The sequence below is a fragment of the Zonotrichia albicollis genome, chromosome 28 (genome assembly GCF_047830755.1).
Source record: "Zonotrichia albicollis isolate bZonAlb1 chromosome 28, bZonAlb1.hap1, whole genome shotgun sequence".
In the NCBI taxonomy this organism is placed as follows: domain Eukaryota; kingdom Metazoa; phylum Chordata; class Aves; order Passeriformes; family Passerellidae; genus Zonotrichia; species Zonotrichia albicollis.
The window spans coordinates 1,555,590-1,577,073 of NC_133846.1; the positions used below are offsets into that span (position 1 = coordinate 1,555,590).

Sequence of the window (21,484 nt, forward strand, 5' to 3'; positions counted from 1 at the left end):
CACCCCCAAGGACAAAAGACTCAGTCCCACCATCAGGGGCTGTGGCACTCACATGTCCAGTTGGAGATGCACTGGGGTGAGGATGTGTAGGGCCCAGCCACGGTGCTGACCTCAAAGCTGTACAGGCTCCCAGGGTGCAGGCCCTCGTAGGTGAAGCTCGTGGCACCCCTGGGCAAGGAGCTGTTGTGCACAGGGTGCTCTGCAAGGCTGAGGAGCAGCAGGTAGCCCTCCCCTGGGGCCTCCTCCCAGCTGGCCAGCAGCCTGTGGGGGCTGCCCTGGCTGGACAGGCTCACACCAGAGGGTGCTTGTGGTTCTGCAGGGGACAAGGACAGCATGACATGGGGCAGTGCATCAGGCATGGCTTTCACAAGATATTTTCTGCTTTTCAAGTTGCTCTAGGTGACCCTAGAGCAGGGGGGTTGGACTAGATGATCTCCAGAGGTCCCTTCCAACCCTAGCAGTGCTGTGATTCTGGGACACTGCAGATGTCCCCACCCTACGCAGGGGCAGAAGGGGCTGCAGGGAGAGCTCTGGGAGACCCCCAGCACCATGGGTTGGGTGGGTACCTCCGCACAATTGTCCATCCCCAGAGTGGCAGCTCTGGGACAGCACCAGCTGTGGCTCCACAGGTCACCAGGAGAGACTGGGCACAGGGAGATGCCCCCTCTGGGGGCTGGTGGTGTTTCCCTGCCCATCCAGCTGTGCTGAGGGGAAGGCAGGAGCTGCAGGAGCAGAGCCCAGAAGGCACAAAGCAGGATCTGGTCTTGCTCTGTGCCTGGCACAAAGCTGCCCAGGACTCTGAGCCCCCCCCCCATCAGGAGCTGTGGGGAGGCAGAATTTCCTGCTCTTGACACCAGGTGTCCCAGGTGGCCTGTCCCTGTGCCTGCCTCACCCCCAGCCCCCTGCAGGCAGCACGAACAGCCCCAAGGACCACACAAGGGCTTTCTGCTCACCTGTCCAGGCTGCTGAGCTCTGAGCTGATGCCCTGTAGGGCCCTGCCACCGCCACCACCTGCACAGAGTACTGCTGGCCAGGGTTCAGCCCGTGGAAGGTGACGTGGTCGTTGTCCCCACCCACGGAGATGTTCCTGCTTGGAGCACTGTCCTGTCCCTCCTGCAGGGTCACCAGGTAGAAGTCCCTGTGTCCCCCTGGGACACTCCAGCGAGCCTCTAAGGAGTTCTGCTCCTCTGCACTGCTCAGAGTCACATTGTCAGGACTCAGGGGGTCTGGAAGGGAACAGGGTTGTGTGAGTCAGGGTTATGGGGCACTCTGTACCCCTTACACTGCTGAGCCTCATTCCTGCAGGGTTACATCGAGCCTTAGACATCCTTTTGGACTGAGCCATCTGCACTCCCCAGCACAAGCATTCCTGGACTAACAGAGTCCAGACAAAGCTGGCAGCCTTGCTGGGAAATTCCTGAAAGTCTCCTTGCACTCCATTCACATCCCACCATGAGCTTGCTGATATTCCCAGGAACTGGCCTGGACCAAACTCCTGGCCAGATGCCCCTGGCTCGTGTGTCTGGCATGGGGGAATTCTGTTCAGTGGAGCAGGTCAGAGCTGCAGACAGCAACAGCAGGGATCAGCCTCACTCCAGAGCAGAAAGAAACCAGCTGGAGCTCTGGAGGCCTTCCAGAATCCCATCTGCACGGAGCAGGGAGCAGGCTCAGCCTCCCAGGCTGGCAGGTGGAGCAGGAAGGAGCTGGAGATTTGGCATCTGGTGGCACCCAGCTCCTCTCAGCACACACATGAGCAGTGTTTGGCCACTGCCAGGACAGGTCACTGGCCACAGCAGCTCCGAGTCTGCAGCTTGGCACTTCCCTCATGTGAGGGCCAATGGTGTTCAGTATGAATCTGCTCTGCCCTCTTCATTTCACTCCTGGTTTTCCTGGAAACATCTGGGAGAGCCAGTTCAGGACTGGAACCCTTTCCTGGGCCATGGACATGGTGTCACCAGCAAAGTCCTCCTCCTTCAGGGCCCTCATCAGGCTGAGGCCAGAGCAGAGAGTGGCTGGGGGAATGCTGCAATAGTGGATTCTGGAGGGCTGCCCTCATTGTTCTGACCTGCCAGAGGCTCCTGCATTCCTTGGCTGTATTTGCACAGCATTCATCATGTTGGGAACATCCACCAGGATGAGGTGATCAGGTGCTACCACAACATATCCTTGACAACAATCAAAGAACACCAAAAATCCATTTCATAGAACCACAAAACTGTGGAATGGTTTGGATTGGAAAGGACCCTAAAGCTCCTTCATTCCCTCCCCCTGCCATGGACAGGGGCACCTTCCACTATCCCAGTCTTCCAGCCCTGTCCAACCTGGCCCTGGACACTCCCAGGGATGGGCAGCCACAGCTGCTCTGGGCACGCTGTGCCAGGGCCTCAGCACTCTCACAGGGAAGAATTTCTTCCTAATAACTGATTTAAATCTCTCCTATTTTAGTTTAAAACCATTCACCCCTTGTCCTATCACTGCCCATGTAAAAAGTCTTTCTTGTTCTTACATAAGCCCCTCCCAGAGGCCTCCAGTTCAAACCAGCTCAGCTGCTGCCCCTTTGCCCCATTTTTTCTGCTGCCCTTGTACAGCCATGAGAGCCAAGCCCCTGAGGCACTGAACACCAGTGGGATCTGCTGTCCTTCCATCCTCCTCCTGGGGAGAGCCCAGAGGCTGCTCCCACTGCATGCCAGGGAGAAGCACGCCAGCACAGGGGGATCTACTTGCTGGAGGAATCCACTGGCCCCACCACAGCAGTGCCCCAGAGTTGGGTCCTGGAGCAGCTTTTGGCCAAGCAAAATCACCCTGTGCACCCAAGGATTTTTGGATTCAGAGGCTGGACCAGAGGCAGGGAGAGAGCTGGGGCCACCAGGCTGATACTCACATGTCCAGGCAGTGGCATTGGGTCCCAGGGCAGTGTAGGGCCCAGCTGTGGCACTGAGCCCCAGCCAGTAGTGAGTGCCAGGATGCAGATGCTGGAAGGTGTAGCTGCTGAGGCCCCTCCTGGCTGACAGGCTCATGCTGACCTTCTGGGTGAGGAGGTTGTGGAGCTCCAGGTGGAGCCAGGCAGCCCCTGCAGCCCCTGCCCAGGAGGCCACGAGGCTGGTGCTGGAAGCTGGGCTGAGCCTCAGCTGGGTGGGGATGGAGGGAGCTGAGGGGAAGAGAGGACACAGCAAGGGTCAGCACTGGGGACGGTGGTCCCTGGAGCCTCCTCTCTCCCTGTGTGCCCACAGCTGCTCTCTGGCATGGGGTGAAGGTCTGGTAGGGATCTGCTGAGGGATGTCTCTCCTGTGCCCCCTCCCACACAGGCTGCCTCCACACTGCCATGTTCTTTCAGGCTGCAGGGGTGGCAGGCGGGGCACTGCAGCACTGCCACAGCTCTCAGCAGTGAGGAGATCCAGGATCCCCAGACTGCCCTCTCTGCTGGGAACAGAAAAATCCAAGCCCTGGGTGCAGAGTTTTCCCCTTGGCCCAAGCACTCAGCTCACAGTGGGGATGTGAAATACTCCAGCCATTCCCCACCATTCAAGCTCCCCATCCCAAGCCTGGAGACCTCCTCCCCTTGCCAGCCCAGCACATGTGCTGCACCCTTCCTAGCACCCCTCCCTCCCTGGGCACCCATCTCTCCCTACCTGTCCACTGGTGGGCACTGGTGCTGGCCTGGCGGGTCCCAGCCAGGGTGCTGACCTTCAGGGCATACTCACTGCCCGCCTGGAGCCCCTCAAAGAGGAAGGTGGAGGTGCTGGGCAGGAGGGACACGTTCCTCAGCAGGCTCTGGGAGTGGCTGTGCCACAGTGCCAGGCTGTAGCCATCCCTGTGGCCGTGCCCGTGTGCCCAGGCTGCACGCAGAGAGGAGGAGCTGCTGCTGCTCAGAGTCAGGTTCAGGACAGCTGAGGGACCTGCGTGGGACATGGACAGACACTGCTGGCCGCTCCTGCCACAGCCTGAGCTGGCAGGCTGCTCACAGGCTGGTGGAACTTGCCTTTGCCAGGCAGCTTCACAGGAGCCAGTCACAGAATCCTGGAAGGGTTTGGGCTGGAAGGGACCCTAAAGCTCATCCAGTCCCACCCCCCTCATCAGGCTGTGTTCAGTGTGAATCTGCTCTGCCCTCTTCATTTCCCTCCTGGTTTTCCTGGAAACATCTGGGAGAGCCAGTTCAGGACTGGAACCCTTTCCTGGGCCATGGACATGGTGTCACCAGCAAAGTCCTCCTCCTTCAGGGCCCTCATCAGGCTGAGGCCAGAGCAGAGAGTGGCTGGGGGAATGCTGCAATAGTGGATTCTGGAGGGCTGCCCTCATTGTTCTGACCTGCCAGAGGCTCCTGCATTCCTTGGCTGTATTTGCACAGCATTCATCATGTTGGGAACATCCACCAGGATGAGGTGATCAGGTGCTACCACAACATATCCTTGACAACAATCAAAGAACACCAAAAATCCATTTCATAGAACCACAAAACTGTGGAATGGTTTGGATTGGAAAGGACCCTAAAGCTCCTTCATTCCCTCCCCCTGCCATGGACAGGGGCACCTTCCACTATCCCAGTCTTCCAGCCCTGTCCAACCTGGCCTTGGGACACTCCCAGGGATGGGGCAGCCACAGCTTCTCTGGGTAATCTGTGCCAGGGCTTCACCACCCTCACAGGGAAGAATTTCTTCCTAAAATCTGATCTAAACTTCTCCTCTGCCAGTTTAAAACTCTTCCCTCCTGTCCTGCTGCCATCTGCCCATGTGAAAAGTCCCTATTTCTCCATTTTCAAATCCCCTCAAGACACTAAAAGGCATTTTAAGGTCACCCTGGAGCCTTCTCATCTCCAGGCTGAACAGCCCCAGCTCTCTCAGCCTGTCTCCAGAGCAGAGGGGCTGCAGCAGGGATTCCCCAAGCACAGCCCCATGACCTCTCAGACCATTCACCAGCCTCCTATGGGCTGTGTGGGCTGCACCATCCCCTTGGATCAGTCTCAGCAGCTCCTCTGAACAGAGCAGGGAGGCTTGGTCAGGCCCAACACATAAAGGTGAAGCCACCATCACCTGGAAGCTCACCTGCTGACAGGTCCTCTGTTCCTGGTGGCCCTGTGGTCCTGCCACCTCCCTTTCTGTGACAATCAGCTTCTGCTTCTGCTGCCTGACAGCAGCCCTTCCACTGCCCAATGTCCTCCCTCCAGCTCTACTCTCCTGTGCTAGGTTTCCCACCTTCACCTGCACTGATTTACTCAAGGATCTTCTGGAGAGGTGCAGGCAAGGGCTGCCATCCCCACCTGAGCTGTAGAACCACCAGCCCTGTCCCCTTCTCCAGCCCTTGGCGCAGAGCAAGGCCTGAGGGTGAGAAGTGATTGACAGAGATGTGCCAAAATTGTGGAGCAGATGCTCCTTCCTTGTGGCTACTTCTTGACTTCCAGGCATGACATTTTCCACCCCTCAGCTCTCTGTGAGCCACACCATGGGCTGGTTCATCATTACCTCCTTTATTCTAGGAGGAGACACAGCATGAACCCAGCCCATACAAGGAGCAGGGGCTGGGCAAGGATGAGGGAATGATCCCTACGACTCTGGGGACCCAGGAAGGACTTAAATTCTTGTGAAAGTGAGGAAAAGCCCAACCTCCCACAAACCACTAGGACTCCAAACAGCACAACAATCACTGGTAGGAGCACTGAGGTCCTGGGGAGGCCTTACTTGTCTGTGCTGTGATGGTCTGGCTGCTGGTGTCCCTGCAGGCCAGCGTGGCTGTCACCTCGATCTCGTAGCGTGTGCCAGGAGTCAGCCCATGGAACCAGAAGCTGGTGGTGTTGGGTCCAGCAGAGGCATTCTGCAGCAGCATGCCTGACCCCAGTGGGGACAGGGCAAGGAAATACCCCCTGGCACCTCCCTCTGGCTCATCCCAAGACAGGAGGAGGGAGTCTGAGCGGTCATGGTCACTCACACTGACATTCAGGAGGGTGCCTGCAGAGGCAAAGCCAAAACTCTCAGCAGGGATTGGTGGTGTTGGGTGCCAGCCTACAGGGCCAGCTCCCAGACACCCACCCCTGCTGAGGTACACAACTACCCTGATCCCAAGGACTCTGAACAGCCTTTTCGAAACACAAGAACATTCAGAAACCTTCATGGACTCAGGTCAAAGAGATGCTCCTAACATGGAGCATCTGCTCCACTGGAGAAAGACCAGAAGGCTTCAGTCACCATGGGCTTTGTCCAGAAGTTCCCTGGCTGGGTATAATCCATTGCTCATTACCTTGGCTGGCCTGAGCCCACCAAAAAGATGTGGAAGGGCTCTGGGTCCACCATGGAGGAGCAAGACAGGGGGGCAGGATGGATGTGGCAGCAGGCAAAGGCTGCTTTGGGGGATCCATACAATGAGTCACCCCCATCATGCCCAGTTCAGAGGTGACATGGGAGGAGTGGGACACTGCATGCATGGAGGAAATGTGGGACCAGAGTGGCCCTGCTGAGGTGTGTCCCTGCCCTGGCTGTGCTGCAGCAGTGAGGACAGTGCACTGGGGCTGTGGCATCCCCATGGAGTGTCTGGGGACAGGGAAGTGGCATTCAGGGCTTGGCCTAACTGCTGGGTCAGTGGCTGAAACTGCTATTGAATTCCTGCCCTTAGAGCTGCTCAGGGTCACCCACACAAGAGGAGCCAAGTAGAGCCTGTCTGTCAGGCCCAAGCTGGTGGTGTGACCAGGGCAGGGTCCATCTCTGCCTCCAGCAGATTGTTACACATCTCCATCCTCAGCCTTGGTGTCAGTTATGGAACCATTTAGGTTGGAAAAGCCCTCTAAGATCATTGAGTCCAACTGCTCCCGCAGCACTGCCAAGTCCAGCACTAACCCAAGTCCCCAGGTGCCACATCCATAACCTTTCTATGGCATTCAGCCTTTGGAAAATGCCAGAACAGCTCTAGTGCTAATAAGACATTTGTGAAATAATTAGCACTTAAAATTTATGGTGTGCAGCGTATTCTAACAGGCTTACACAGGGTCTGGCACAGTGAGACAGCAGGAACCAAGCACAGTGACTGCCCCAGAGGGCTGCCATGGGGCACCTTTGAAGCCAGGGAGGAGCAGTGTGGGGTGAGCCCAGGGCAGGGACAACACTGGCACTGCTCAGGAGCTCTGTGTGTGTGTCTTCCCCAGAGCTGAAGACTTTCAGAACCATGTGCAATTTCTGTTCCATGCAATGCTGTGGTTTGGAGTCTGCTGGTGAGGGCAAAAGGACCAGAGGACATCAGGTGGACATGAACAAGAGCATGTAGTGCCCCACAGGGCCATCCCTGAGAAGTTCAAGTGTGTATTTAGGATCAGCCAGCTCAGGAAAGGTAACATTTAGCTAACTAAATGCAGCTGAGTGCCATGGGTGAGGTGTCTATACCTGGGCCAGCTGCCCTGGGCCACCCTTGCTGTCAGCAGACACCCAGAGCACCAGGCAGAGCTGACCTGAAGGCAACCCACAGCTCACTGTCCAAACAAACAGGATGGTTTGTTACTGCAAGCTCTTTCTTATCTCCTGAAGGTGTGAGCTCTCAGCCCATGTTTCTCTGCTTCTCTTGAGTTTCCGTCAGCTCCATCACCTGCCTCCCTCTGTCACCCTCCTCACATCTGCAGCACAAATGTACCTAAAATGGGCCAGAGGCCTGTGACCCAGCACTGCTCATGTTCCCACTAACACCACCACACACAGCACATCCACACACACCTCATGCCCTGACAGGTGCATGGAGTGTGCATGCACCTGTCAGGGCATGAGGAACTGGAACAGGCTGATGCCATGTGGGCACTGTGCTGGCCCCAGGCCTACAGCAGCCGTGGGGCTGCCTTAGAGATTCTGATCCTATCCAGATTCTGATCCAGCTCCAAGGCTCTGAGCAGAGCACCTATAGTTGTGCTGAGCAGGGCACCTATGGCAGTGCTGCCATTGAACCCAGCTGGTGCTCTGTGGAAGCAGAGAGCTCTGGAGCCTTGTGCTCCCATCCAGTTGGTTGCTGGAGAGGGATGAGACTGACTCTCCCCTTCCCTGGGCATGCAGTCAGCCCAAAGCAGAATATTTACAAAGCTACTCTTAACTCCAAGAGTCCTGGTCCAACACATCTCATCTCACCCCTCCAGGCATGAGACCATCCTGCCCTCCTCAGCCTAGGAACCTCCTTGCTGTGACTCACCTCTTTCACCACGTGCATCCTGGCCCTCCAGCCCTGCCTGGGCTGTGTGGTTGCATCCCTCGCCCTGGGGGATTGAAAGTGTCAGGTGAGAGAGGAGCAGGATGAGACTGGCACCTGGGAGATGTGCCCTGTGCCAGGCACAGCTCCCACCCTGTCATGGCATCTGTGGGCTCTGATCCCTTTTCCTAGGAGAGCCTGGGTCACTTCTCAGACCTCCCTTAGCCAAGGCAAAGAGACAGACTTGGCAGATGCAGCTTGTGGGCTTCCCTGGCCTTTTGCACGGGTCTTGGGGCTGCAGACAGGCCATGCCCACAGAGAAAAAGGCCACCAAACCAGCCAGGACACAGAAGTTCTGCAGAGAGAGGGAGGGACTGAGCTCTGCACGGGGCCAGGCAATCTCATTCCCTCTACAGGCACACCTCCTTCCCACCACCAAGGGAAGGGAGGGACCACAGACCTCAGCCCAGCTGCCACCCCAGCGGGCAGAACAGAATCCCCGGAGCCCCTGGCACCCTCCCGGCAGCGGCGACACCCGTTCTCTCACAGCCTGCTCCCAGCAGGGTGTGCCCGGCTTTGGACTGGCGTCAGTTCCCCCCACGTTAGAGGAAATGTCTCCTGCCCACTCCCTGTCCTGCTACAAGCCACAGCAGAACCATCATTTTCCTGGCGTTCTTTTCCCTCGGCTCTGCGGGCAGACTCGTGTCGGCTCCCCACCGATCGCGGCGCTTTTGGCAGAGGAGAGCGGAGCGGCTGGGGAGCCTGGGAACAGCAGCCGGGCCAGGAGCCGCGCACCACGGCAACAACGGGGACACGCCGCGGTCCCGGGCAGCGGGCCCGGAGCACCGGGGGCGAGGGGCAGCGGGGGAAGCGCCGCTGGGACGGCGAAGCCGCTGATGTGGCGCGGTTGCACGGCCAGGGAGAGGCACCCGCAGCCCCGAGCCGCGGCAGCCCCTGCGGCAGCGAGCTGGCAGCCGAGAGCCGCGGAGCCAAAGCGGGGCTGGGGAGCCGAGCGAGCGCTTACCTGTGCCAGGGTCCCTGGGAGCCGCGGCACGCACAGCACCAGCAGCGGCAGCAGCAGTGACCTCATGGGGACCTGGTGGCAGCAGATCAGAGGGATGACAAAGTTGGGGTGTTTCTCAGCAGCGGCTGTCCCCTGCCAGCCCCGTGTCCCACGGCAGCCAGCAGCCGTGTCCCCGCATGCTTTCCGAGCGCGGGTGACAAGGTGGCATCAGTGGGGACCGGCCAGCCCGTGGCACCGCGGCCGGGCCCGCTGGCCCTGGGCGGGGGCAGAGCTCGCCTCCAGCCCGGGAGAAGCCCAGCGGGGGCGGCCGCCTCTCGCCGGGCGCATTTGCTGCTGTCGCCGCAGGTTCGTGTCCTGTGCGGTGACTCCGCAGCTGGCCCGGAGAGCGGCTGCGGGCTGCGGGCAGCGCTGCCGGCCGGGGGGGAGGCGCTGCTGGCCGGGCTCTCGGGGGAGCGCGCTGCGGCGGGGCTCGGCCGGGCTGGAGCCCGCTCTGGCATCAGCGGAGCTCCGGGAGCCGGGGCGGGAGGGGCGGGAGCAGCGAGGAGGGGAGGAGACCGGACTGGACTGACGGCGGCTCCAGGCTGGGAGGGCGAGCCCGAACCAAGCCCAGCGCGGGAGGGAGGAACGGAGGGAAGGAGGGCGCAGGGCTGGGCTGGGGTGCGGGAGGGAGCCGCGGCACGAGTGTGGAGCGAGGAGTGCTGTGCGCCCTCTGCTCTTTCTGTGCACCCTCTCCTCTCTCTGTGCCGCACCTTGGGCACCCTTCAGCTCGGTGTGCTCTAATTGCTGCGCAGGTGCGGCTGGGGAGGGGGTTTGGGCACGCCAAAACGTGGCGTGGGGATGGGGGTGTTTGTGCAGTGCCCCCATGGCGGGGACAGTGCGCACTCTGAGAAGCTCCTGCCGTGGCATCTCACGGGCACAGAGGTGCCCAAACCACGCTTTGCCCATCGGAGGGGCGAGCTGAAGCGAGCAGTGCCCGGGTGGGAAGGCGCTGTGCTTCGGGGGTTGCCCCGGGGACCAGGCTGTGCCCCGGGCTGCGTGCAGGGCGGTGCTCTGCGGTGTCTGTGCAATGCGTGGCACGGTGCCAGCTCTCATTCACAGCAGAGATGCCATTGGCTTCACATCAGCGCTGGGGATCTGGGACAGTGCTGGAAGAGGTTCAGTGATGCATCAGTCCGGAAGCCAGCACAGCCTTTGTGGCCGTGGGAGTCTATCCCAGTGGTCAGCACGGCCACCTATGGGGGCTATTCAAGCTCTGCTCATTACTGTAAGGCACCGACCTGTCAGAGTAGAACACATCCCCCACCTATCTTCTAGAACACCAGAATCCTTCAACAAGAGACACAGAAGTTTGTCAGGTGGGACCTGTGACAGACAGAACAACCCCCAGTATCTGGACAAGGAGACGAGAATGCTCCAGCTCTTGCATGCAGTTAAGAGGAGAGGGGGATGCAGGGGACCTGGTCCTGGATGCATCTCCAAACCTAAGTCCATACCCCAAACCTTCTGACAACCCCCAGGCTGATGGAGCCAGCTGGGAAAGGGCACAGGGAACATGAATCCCCCTCCCTTGGCATGGGCAACAGTTAATTTCCCAGGTCCCAGCCAAATGGGACTGGTGTCAGCAGTCCAGGTCCGTGGTCACAGTCACGTCTCTGCAGAGGTCCCTGCCTGGACTGGGCTGAGGACAAAGGAGCCCTGGCCCTGCAGCTCAGCCCAGCAGTGAGGGCCAGTTTGTCACTTCTGTCTAGGACTCAGATGTTCCCCCAGCAGAAAGGTACAGCTCTACCACCAGAGCCTCTTCGTGTCATTGTCTCCAGACATCCCCCTCCCCTGCAGCCTGAACACAGAGATCAGGGTGGGAGCAGAAGGCAATGCCTTGGCTCCAGCACAGGCAAGATTTTTAACATTTAGTGCCCACAGCTCCAAGCGCTGAATGCCAAAAATGCCATGGGTGCATCTGCTCAAGTGATGGATGGTCAGGGTAACAGCTGTGGCTCTTAGAGATCTCCTGATAAGCCTTGGGACTGAGATCCACCAGCACCTGGGGTGATGAGGCTGACCCATGAACCAGTGCCACAGCCAGCTCTGGGGATACCCATCCCTGCTGCTGGGCACCAGCTTGATGGGCAGCTGGCCACCCCCCATTAACCTGAGTGCAAGGTGAGTGCTCACAGGGACTGGGGTGAGCTCCTCCAGCCCCTAGGATAGAGCACCTCCCCAGAAATGAGACAGGGGGAGGTTTGGCCCTGATTGCTGCCGTCTCCAGTGGGCTGGGGACTGTTTTTAAAGGCCCCTTTCCAGAGCTGGGCAGCTGCAGCCGGCTGGGAGGAGGCTAGAGCTCCTCACTGCAGGGAGGGTTTGCCAGGTTTACCCGGGGGCCCAGGCAGGAGCAGGGAGGTTACAGCTGGCTGCTCCCCAAACACGTTTGCAAAGGGGCTCTCACTGGGTGTCCCCTCACAGTCCATTGTGGGGTGCAGGCTGCCAGCACAGGTGACCACGCTGTGGATGGGGAGTGTGGGATTGTTTGCTGCCATGAGCAGCCTGTAGGGGTCACCTGGAAGGTGGCTGGGACAGAGGCAGGGCAAGCAGTGCTGGTGTCCCTGGAGTATGGCAGGTGATGGAAGAGCTGAATTTGGGGAGCCCCTGGCTGATGAAGCAGGGGATGGAGGTGAGGATGGAAGGCCTTGATGGGCTGAGAATTGTGATCCAGGAACATGGGACAGGAGGCACCCTAGATTTTGAAGGAAAATTCTGCAATAAGATGCTGCATGCCCCAGTGTCAAGGGCAGTGTCCCCTGCAGTGGTGGCACAGACAGGAGGTTTCCCTAGAGTCAAGGTGGGGCTCCTGCAGCTTCAAAGCATACCAAAGAGCAGTTCCAGGCCAGCAAGAGGACAAACCCAGCCACTGGGACACTCCAGCTGGGTTGTGCCTGCCCGGCCAAGCTGGAGAGAATCCGAGTCCATGCATGGTTACTGCACCTGCCTGGGCACAGTCTCAGTGCCCTGCACCAGCTGTCTCCAGCCCCAGCCACAACCTCTGCTGCTGCAGCCATGCATGGGCCACCACTCCCCCACTGAGGCAGCTGCTCTGGACAATGACTTGCCCAAGGAGCAAAGGGTCTGTTCTACCTGTTCGGGTCTCTGAGCTGGGCAGCCAAGCAGGGATTTCTGGAACACAGTGTTCCCTCAGATCTTGCTGCCATACTGTGCCACTGCCCCACACCTCCCCAACCAGGAGGAGGGGTAACCTCACTCGGCACAAGGACGGGCTTGGGGAATGCCTTGCTGCCCACCAGGATGGGATTGGCCTCTGAGCATGGACCAGGAGACATCCCAGCAGCTTTCAGAGCCTCTGCATGTCCTGGTGGCACAGCAAGCTGTCACCCCCTGCCATGGGGACATGTGTGAATACCAGCCCTGCTTATTTAACCTCAGGTCCCAGTGGCTGTGCTCCCTCAGCTCAGGGAGTTTGGGCTGTGGCTGCAGTGGAAGCAGCCCAAAGCACTGCTGGGAGCCAAGCTGAGGCCCTGTCCCTGGAGCTGCAGGGCCCAGCAGCCTCCCCACGGGACAGAAGCTGCTCATCCTGTGCCAGCCCTGCCTTCCCCACGGCCACCTCAGTGATACCGAGCCACCTCAGGTGGGGACACAGAGAGGGAGAGCCCTCCTTCAGCTGGGGCTGCTGGATCTCCCCTCCAGTCCCCCCTGACCATGAAGCCTTCGGCTGTGCCAAACCTAAAGACAACTGCACAAGTTTCTCCACCCAGCAGCTGGAACCAGGCCTGGAAACTCAGGGGCTGCCGAGTCATCACATTTTCCGCGAAGCAGTGAACGAATGCTACCGCAAGGAGCAGGGGGATGGGGACACCCCGCAGCCTGGGGCGATGGGGACACCCCCTGCCCACGGGGATGGGGACACCCCGCAGCCTGGAGAGATGGGGATACCCTGCAGCCCGGGGGGATGGGGACACCCCCTGCCCGAGGGGTTGGGGATGTCCCCCTGTCCCGGATGTCTCCAGGGCTCCCAGGATGGCTGCAAGGCTCTTGGGATTGCTCCAGGGTTCCCAGGGTGGCTTCAGGGCTCCCGGGATGGCTGCATGGCTCAGCCCACCAGGGCTGGGAGGGGACAGGGGCTGTGCAGCCAAGCCACCACCTTTAGGGCCTTTAGGAAGGGGCAGAGCCCCAGCAGGGACTGACTGCTCATGCCCTGTGCTCCAGGGGCATCACCCAGGAGCAGAGATGGGAAAGGGGACTCAGCGTGCCTATCACTGTGGTGTCAGGGCTTGCTTGAGGTGAGGGACAATAGCCACAGTGCAGAGCAAAGGCCTTGCCTGGCAAAGGCTCTGGGCTGTCCTCCCGAGCAGAGCCAAGCCCAGAGCAGAGCAGGGCCCACCCACATTGTGCTCCATGCACTGGCCTTCTCTCCAGGTGCCCTGGGCATGGAGCTGGCAGTATTGGTTTGTCCCAGCTAAGGCATCTCCTCGACTTGAGCATGGTCCTGCACATCTGGAGGAGACAAGGCCTCCCTGGGAAGCACCTGCTGGGGTGAGGACAGGCAGGGCGGACAGCAGAGTGCCCACCTCACCTAAGGGTCCCAGCTGTGTCACAGGGTCTGTGCCAGGTGACAGTAGCAGGTGATGCTCCCAAAGCTGGGCACGGGCAGGGCCTTGCAGGGCCCCTGTGCTCCAGGGGCATCATGTGCCAGGGGACAGCATGTGGCCGAGGACACTCCCACAGGGGCTCAACCTGTCACTCAGAGGGCATGGCCATGACCTGGTGCTGTGGACAATGCTGGCACCACACAGAGGAGATTCTGCTGCTGTCTGGACATGCCCTGATGTCTCTGTGAGAGCTCTGCCATCCCTCCCTGGGCAGGATTCTGTACATCCAACCTGGCACCATACAATAAAATATGCCCAGGGGCCCCATTATATGTGATACTAATATACTGCCACTGGGACTGGGCTGGGAACAGCTCTGGTGCTCCTGTCCTGCCTCAGGCCAGCACCAACACTTTGGTCCCTGTCCCTCAGTCCCTCCCAATGCCCATCAGCACTGTGAACTGCTCCAGGCCACACTTTCTCCCCTCTGCTACTCTGAGGTGCTGAGTGCTGCCCAGGGCTGCAAGGGAGGAGCAAGAGGAACAGGCTGCTCCCAGGGCAGAACCTGCAGAGGATGCAGGTGCCAATGGGACCTCTCGCTTTCCAAGGTTCACACGGCATGGTTCTCCAACCCTAAACCCTAGAGCACTGAGATGCTCCTTCTCCAACCCCTGGCAAGCGTTTAATCATTCCCATCTGGAGCCCTGCCAGCACCGCTGCCGCCTCCTAACCCGCTTTGATACCTTGGAGCTCTTCCCATTTTGCCGAGGCGGGAGGGCAGGCAGGCAGTGGGGGACGTCACCCCTCTGCAGGGCAGGGCACAGCCATGCTGTCCAGGCTGGGGACAGCGACGGGTGGCAGGAATGACTCTGTCACCATCACCTGGGTGATGCTCTTGGCTCGCTGCTCTCAGCCCTGGCAGCTGAGCCGGGATGCCTGCGGGTGCGAGGCAGGCGCCTTGCAGAGCTGGGAGCGCAGGGCTGCGGTGACTCAGAGCGCGCCCAAAGCCGGCAGAGCCGGGCAGACCTGCTCTGCACCCCCGGGCCGTGGGTGCCGCCCCTGGGGCTCAGCAGGCTCTGCTTCTCCTGGCCAGGCAACAGGCACTCACTGGGGAGGGCTGAGAGCAGCCTGGATAGTGCCGGTCCCAGACCTACTGCACGGTAGTGCTGGGGCAGCACCTGGCTCCAAAATCACCCACCCTGTCACCAACAGCCTGTGGAATCCTGGGGGGCTCTGCTCCCACCCAGCACAGGCTGGCAGCAAGGGTGCCCGATGCTGCAAGGATGCCATGCACACAGAGCTGAGAAGTAGCCCGGAAGCAGGTCCCAGTGCCCACTTGTGCCACACAGGGCAAGGAGCTCAGGCACAAGATTCCCCCTGTGCAGGGACAGCCGCCGAGTGCCACGCTCTGCTCCTGGCACAGCCGTGCTCAGAGGCTGCCCATCCCCTGCTGCCTCCTCTCGGGGCTGTGGTGCCAGGTTTGCCTGCACCGTGCCAGGGCACAGGAGGTTCCACACTCCTTTCCCTGCTGCACATCTGGCTTTGACAAGGTGTCTGGGAAGAGGGAGAGGGACAAGGAATGGGACCCGTAGCTCACCTGGAGGGTGTCCCTGGCGTGGTCCACAGCCTGTTCCTGCGCGCTGGCGCGTGCGGTGTCAACTTGGCACGCTCACACTCACCCGTTTGCTCTGCTGGTGCACGGCCCTGACGTTCAAGTCTGGGCTGGACCGGCGGGAAGGCCCGCCTGGGCTCGCCCAGCTCTCAGCTGCAGGATGCTGGGGAGGAGGGATCAGCTGGACAGAGATGTGTCCCGTGGGCCCTTGAGGCCAAGGGTCTGCACCCCAGGGGCAGGAGCTGTGTGCCAACACTGCAGCCTGGGCATGGCTCACTCCTCCCTGTACTTTGCCAGAGTTTGTTCCACATTCTGTGGTTTCAGCCAGGTGCTGGGGATCTTGGTCGTGCTGAGCATCCCCTTGTGCTGCTGCTGCAAAGAGGATCTGGGAGAGCCCCGGGACGGTGATGAAGGCAGCACAGGCATCCAGCCCATGCACCAGCCCTGAGGGTGTCTGTGGGTTGGGACTGCCAAAGGCTTTGCTGCCCAGAGCCCCATCAGACCAGGCTCCATCCTAAAGCGAAGGCATTCTGACCTCTCAGTCCCTCATCGGGGGGATGGGGACGAGCTGGTGCATTGGCTTGGAGGTGCAGAGCATCCCAAGAGCTGTCCAGAATGGCACTTATCCTCACCCTGGTGAATGGGGGACAGCTGGTCCCTGGGGACAAGGAGAAGGGTCTGCCAGGGGGTTTGAAGCAGAGCTGGGAGCAAGTCCCAAGGCACTCCCATCTTGGTGGATGGGCAGGAGGAGGTGCAATAGCCAAGGCGCTGAGTGTGAGCACTCCTGTCTCCTCCAGTCCCAGCTGTGGGCAAGGTCTGCACCTCACAGGTCCCATCTCCTTGGCAGAGGCTGGCAGGATGAGCCCAGCTTAGCCCCACATGAGAGCATTGGGTTCCTGCAGGCTATGCAGCCCACGGTGGAGGAGTTCTGCACCCAACCCTTGCCAGTCTCACAAAGGAGGGCCACACATTTCAGCTGCCACTCAAGGTATTCAGCCTTCCCCCAAAGGGCACCCATCCCCATCTTGGCTGGGCTAAGCTTTCTGTAAACAGGGAGAGGGACAGCAACAGGAAGCCCCAGACACTGCTGCCACAATCCACAGTGAAAACCCAGCCTCCAAATTTGGAAAGCAGCTCAGTTTCCAAATATCGCCATGAGCTGGAAATCCCAAGTCAAAATGAAACCAGCCCAGCCTCCAGTTCAAAGTTTCCTGTATAAAAACAAACCTTCAGACAGCTGCATTTGCACACAAAAGGTTTTGTTTTCAGGAGGAAGGTTTCTTTTTCAGAGGAGTAAACATGAAGCCTGCCCATCTTTCATGTCACAGGGTAGGAAGGAGATCTGCCTAGCAGCTCAGGTCACAGGCAGGGCATTGTCCCCTCTTAGTGCCCAGCTGCTTTTCTCTCCCATGTGCCCTGGCCTGTGCCAGTGCCAACACCCACGCCCCCACCAATGCCACCACCACCGTGTCCTGAGGCTTTTTACACCCATTCCTGTAGCTGTGACACCTTTGAGTGTCCCCGAGCATAGGGACAGGCCTTTCACTGCAGCAGTCCTGGGAAGCTGCAGCGTGGCACCCAGGGGTGCTCCTGTCCCTGCAGTGTGGCTGCAGCCCTGGCAGTGCCTGCTTATGCAGCTCCTCAGCTTCTCCTGGCATCTCCTGCAGCTCCTGAAGCCAAACACAACACGAAGACTGCCAGCAGTGCCTGATGCTTTCTGCATCCAGCCCTCAGCATAGGCAGCTCACAGGAGGAGCTGGGGGATCCCTTCTGGGTTCGACTCCCCCAGCCCAGCTGCAGGGAGCCCCAGCACCACCCCAGCACCACATTTGGGGCTGGCACAGGCTGGCTGCTCCCCAGGGCGCTGCTGTGGGCAGCCACACATCCCAGTGGTAGCTGCTGCCTGGGACATATCTTGGCCACAGGCACAGCTCCCACAGCCACTGGTTGCCAAAGGCTCTGCTGGCACATGCTCAGCCTCGCCGGAGGCTGCTGCAGTTCTGGAGCAGGGGTGAGGCAGCCTCAGAGGGATGCAGGATCAGCACCCTCCACTGTTGCCTGCTGACAGTTTTGTCTGTTCTTTCAGCCACAACCCCTGCTGCTTGACTAGGGTCAGTGGGACCATTCACTAGGTCTTCCAGGGTGACAGAGAGCTCAGCCTTGTCTCTCCAGGAGTCCCCAGCAGAGTATCCATTGAATTTGACATCCTGATTTGGGGGTTTGGGGGAATGGAGTATCTGTAAGGCTTGGAGACCTGCCCAGATGCCAAACTTGGAGTGCTGGTTCCTACCCAAGGCACTGGCAGAAGCTATTTTCACATCTGACCTGGAACACACCTGCTTTGCCTCAGTTTACCATCCACACACCAGGAAGCAGAGGTGCTCTGCTGCTGGAGAGGAGGGACAGCAGGCTGGAAACAGTGATGCAGCAAGCTTTTCTGAGCCTCCTCATGCCCTCCCGGGCTCTCATTAGCAGTGTGTTTGGCATCTGGGCTGCAAAGCCACGCTGTCCTGCATCACTCGTGGGTGGTGGCTGGCTTGGGTCGGGCTGGGCTCCCTGCAGGGCCTAGAGGAACAGCCCCAAGGCTCAGAGGGATCAGCCGGGCTGCCGCTCAGCTTGAGCCACTCGGCTGGGAGAGCCTAAAACAACAAACATCGCAGAATGAGGGAATGTTTCACTGCTTCTTCTGGTTGAGTGGTTTCCTGTTTTCTGAGGAGCTCTTCCAGCACCTCTGGGGCAGAAGACTTGCCTGCACAGAGCCTGGTCCCAGAGCAGCCCCCTGTCTGGGAGGCAAGTTCTGCAAGCTTGACATGTCAAATCTTCATCTTGACATCTGGCAGAGGAAGAGGTTGCAAAAGATCGGCTGCGACCTTTGCCAGAGACCTGCAGCAGGAGTGCTGGGAGTTAGGATTTTTCCTTTTTTTCTTCCTCTCAGGGAACTTTGTCCCATCTGCTGCCTAAGAGATGATAGGAACTGGTACTGAAGAGACAAAAGAAGTGGCCAAGGTGGGGCAAAGTGTGCAGCTGGCTACTCTCTTAGCTGGGGGGGTTTCTCTTGGGAAGGGCAGAGATGCCCCGGGATTTTGGCAGGGGGTGAGGGGCTGGGCTCAGCTCCTGGCTCTCTCTTGCTCTCAGATCCGAGGGGAACGGTCGAGTTGCTGCCACTGCAGGGACAATTCACTGCCACCATAGAGTCAAGCCCTGTACCGCTTAGTCAGGAAAATCCACAAATGCCAGAGGTTCATGTCCAAAGAGGAGAGAGAGGAGTCCTGCACCTTTATTCGAATAAAGGGAGAGAGTTCACTGGCGGACTTCTCTCTCCCTAATTTTGGAGGGCATAGCCTCCTTTTATCCCAAATTCCCGGCCCCATGTTGCCTCTTCCTTTCCCCATTGGCCGAGGTGCTAGGAAGGTACAGCCTTCCCGAACCGCCTACCACATATTCCTCCTTGAACCTACTATTTTACGCCAAAGTTCAAAAGTTCAGGCTTGTGCAGACACTTGTGTTTCAGGAGCCAAGCTGTCTGGGCTCTACAACAAACCTGCTGCCCGAAGTTAGTAGAGACATTATGACCCATTTCAAAGACGTTAACACCCATACCTTCACCCATCAAATTCTTTGTAAAGACATTAGCTTTCCTCTCAGCTTCTTCCTTACTGTGGGTGAGCCTTTGTTGTACGAATGGCGTTGAACTGGGACCTTATTAACACCCGATCTCACTGGAAAAGGGCCCTCACCAGCTACTGGGGCTCCTCAGGGGAGAAACCCAGGACCCGACTCCTCGGCCTCTGCTGCCCAGCCCCGCTGTTTTCCGCCGTTCCTCTGGGTTTTTTCCCTACACATTAACCCAGCATCCCATGCCTGCCGGGACACCTGCGGCTCAGCTACAGCTCAGAGTTTCTGCCTCATTTCATTTGCCATCCCGGGTGTGCCTCTGCCGCTCCAGCCGCTGCTCCGAGGCTCCCGATACAGCCCCTCTGGCCACCCTGAGGGCACCGGGCCCGGCTGTGCCGTGGGTGTGAGGGAGCCCCTTCTCCATCTCTGCTGCCACCGTGAGGGGCACCGTGCCCGGCTGCTCTGTTGTGTGAGGGAGCCCCATCTCCATCTGACCCACCACCCTGAGGGGCACCGGGCCCGGCTGCCCCGTTGGTGTGTGAGGGAGCCCCTTCTCCATGTCCTCGCCATCCAGAGGTGGGCACCGGGCTCTGCCCTGTGGGTTTGTGAGGAAGCCCCTTCTCCATCTCTGCTGCCACCGTGAGGGGCACCGGACCCGGCTGCTCTGTGAGTGTATGAGGAATCCCCTTCTCTATGTCCCCTGCCACCCTGAGGGGCACCGGGCTGGCTGCCCCGTGGGTTTGTTTGTGAGGGAGCCCCTTCTCCATGTCCCCGCCACCTTGAGTGGCACTGGGCCTGGCTGCCTCATGGGTGTGTGAGGGAGACCCTTCTCCCTCTCCCCCGCCATCCAGAGGGGCACCAGGCCTGGCAGCTGCCCAGGGGCTGTGACAGGAGCTGGAGATGTCCCTGGCAGGAGCAGTGCCCAGGCAGGACATGATCTGCCACAGTGCCATGATGCCAAGCTGGCAGGGGCGGCATGGCAGGGCAGGGTGCCTGCCCCAGCTGGGAGCAGAGCTGGCTGCCTTTGTCCTTTCTCTGCAGCCCTGTGGGTGCTCAGCTGCTGCTTCTCCGTCCTCTGCCCCACTGACCTCTGCTGACAGGCAGACCTCTGCTGCCCCGCCCTGCTGCCACAGCCCTGGGCCCCAGCACCAAGGTATGCTCAGCATCACAGAGGAACCCACTCTGTCGCAAAACACCCCTCAAGAGCCAGAGGTGAGGTGTGGGGGTAGAGGGACGGTGAGCCAGCAGCTGCAGCACTGCACAGTGACCATGGCACTGCCCACCAGGCACCACACCTGTGATGTGCTGCTAGCCCCAGGGGTGGGAGGCCCAGTGCTTTGCTCAGGGTCACCACAAACACCACCCTGGTGCCCGCCCTGACCCCGTGCCCTGCTGGCAGGAGCAGGGCAGGGTGCTCAGCAGCCCTGGGGCTGGTACAGCTGCTGTCTGGCAGGGTACTGCTCTCATGGGCAAGAAACCAAACACTTCTGCTGCATCTGGGGCCCTGGTGACACCAGTTGATGCCTGCATTTCTCCTCCAGTGCTGAAAGCTCCATGGCTCCATCCATGGACTTGCTGGCAGGAAAGGCGTTCTCAGAGCAGCTAAGGACCCCTTTCAGCCCCAACAGTGGAAGAAAAGAAACTAAAACTAAAACCATACAGTTTCTTTGCTTTTCCTCCAGATCTGGGGCATCTGTGGTTCCAAGCACTAAAAATCTCACAGTTTCTTTGCTTTTCCTCCAGATCTGGGGCATCTGTGGCTTTAACACCCTGGCTTCCCCACTGTGAGCAGACAGGAATATTTCTGACACCTGCAACTGGGACAAAGCAGACCCCATGTGCTGCAAGATCCTGTGGCTCCCACCTCTGGGCACAAGACCAAGAGGACTCAGAGGAATCACAGGCGGAGCAGACATGGCACAACATGGCAGCTCCCTGGATTTCTGCAATCCAGAGCAGCTCTCAGAAGCAGACAGGCCCACATTCTGCTGTGGCTGGGAGCTGGAGGAGCAGCATCGGGCAGATCCATCAGCTCTGCATTGCTGCCCTCTGGCTGCCTCTGCCTGTCCAGGCCGGGCTCCTCCAGCTGCAGGGATGGGACCTGGGTCTGCCAGGGCTCTGCCTCTTGCCAGGCAAGAATCACCACAGAGTTGTTCAGCTTGGAAAATCATCACAGAGTTGTTCAGGTTGGAAAAGCCTTCTAAGATCACCAAGTTCAACCACTGCCCCAGCACTGCCCTGCTCACCACTAAGCCACATCCACAAGTCCCATGTGAGATATGACTGCTCACTTTTTGAAAATTTTGAAGGTTGTGAAAAACGCCAATCCCTTGTTTTTAAAATTTTAGAAGTTTAATAGTAATAAAATGATTATAAAAATAGTAATATAATTAGAGTAATAAAAATTTGGACAATTAGGATTTAGGACAATACGAGACAATAAAAACAAAGAGTTACAGACAGTCGGGGTGCCTCTTTCTGGGCAACATA

At 59.1% G+C, this 21,484-nt stretch overlaps 1 protein-coding gene across 2 annotated transcripts in view; it reads right to left on the reverse strand.

Moving 5' to 3' along the window:
* Window positions 1-9,759, reverse strand: part of LOC102072202 (receptor-type tyrosine-protein phosphatase V) — a 49,965-nt gene extending 40,206 nt beyond the window's left edge. The window contains exons 1-7 of one of the 2 annotated variants that reach the window (XR_012577097.1): window positions 9,170-9,759; window positions 8,149-8,212; window positions 5,673-5,939; window positions 3,630-3,896; window positions 2,882-3,148; window positions 954-1,226; window positions 53-313 (exon numbers count right to left, since the gene is read on the reverse strand). Coding sequence is in view for 1 of the 2 variants with exons in the window: in XM_074527995.1 (XP_074384096.1) it covers window positions 53-313; window positions 954-1,226; window positions 2,882-3,148; window positions 3,630-3,896; window positions 5,673-5,939; window positions 8,149-8,212; window positions 9,170-9,235 (1,465 nt within the window). In the remaining variant the exon portion in view is untranslated. The remainder of the gene's footprint in view (window positions 1-52; window positions 314-953; window positions 1,227-2,881; window positions 3,149-3,629; window positions 3,897-5,672; window positions 5,940-8,148; window positions 8,213-9,169) is intronic. The other variant, XM_074527995.1, reaches the window with a different exon arrangement.
* Window positions 9,760-21,484: the final 11,725 nt, after the last annotated feature.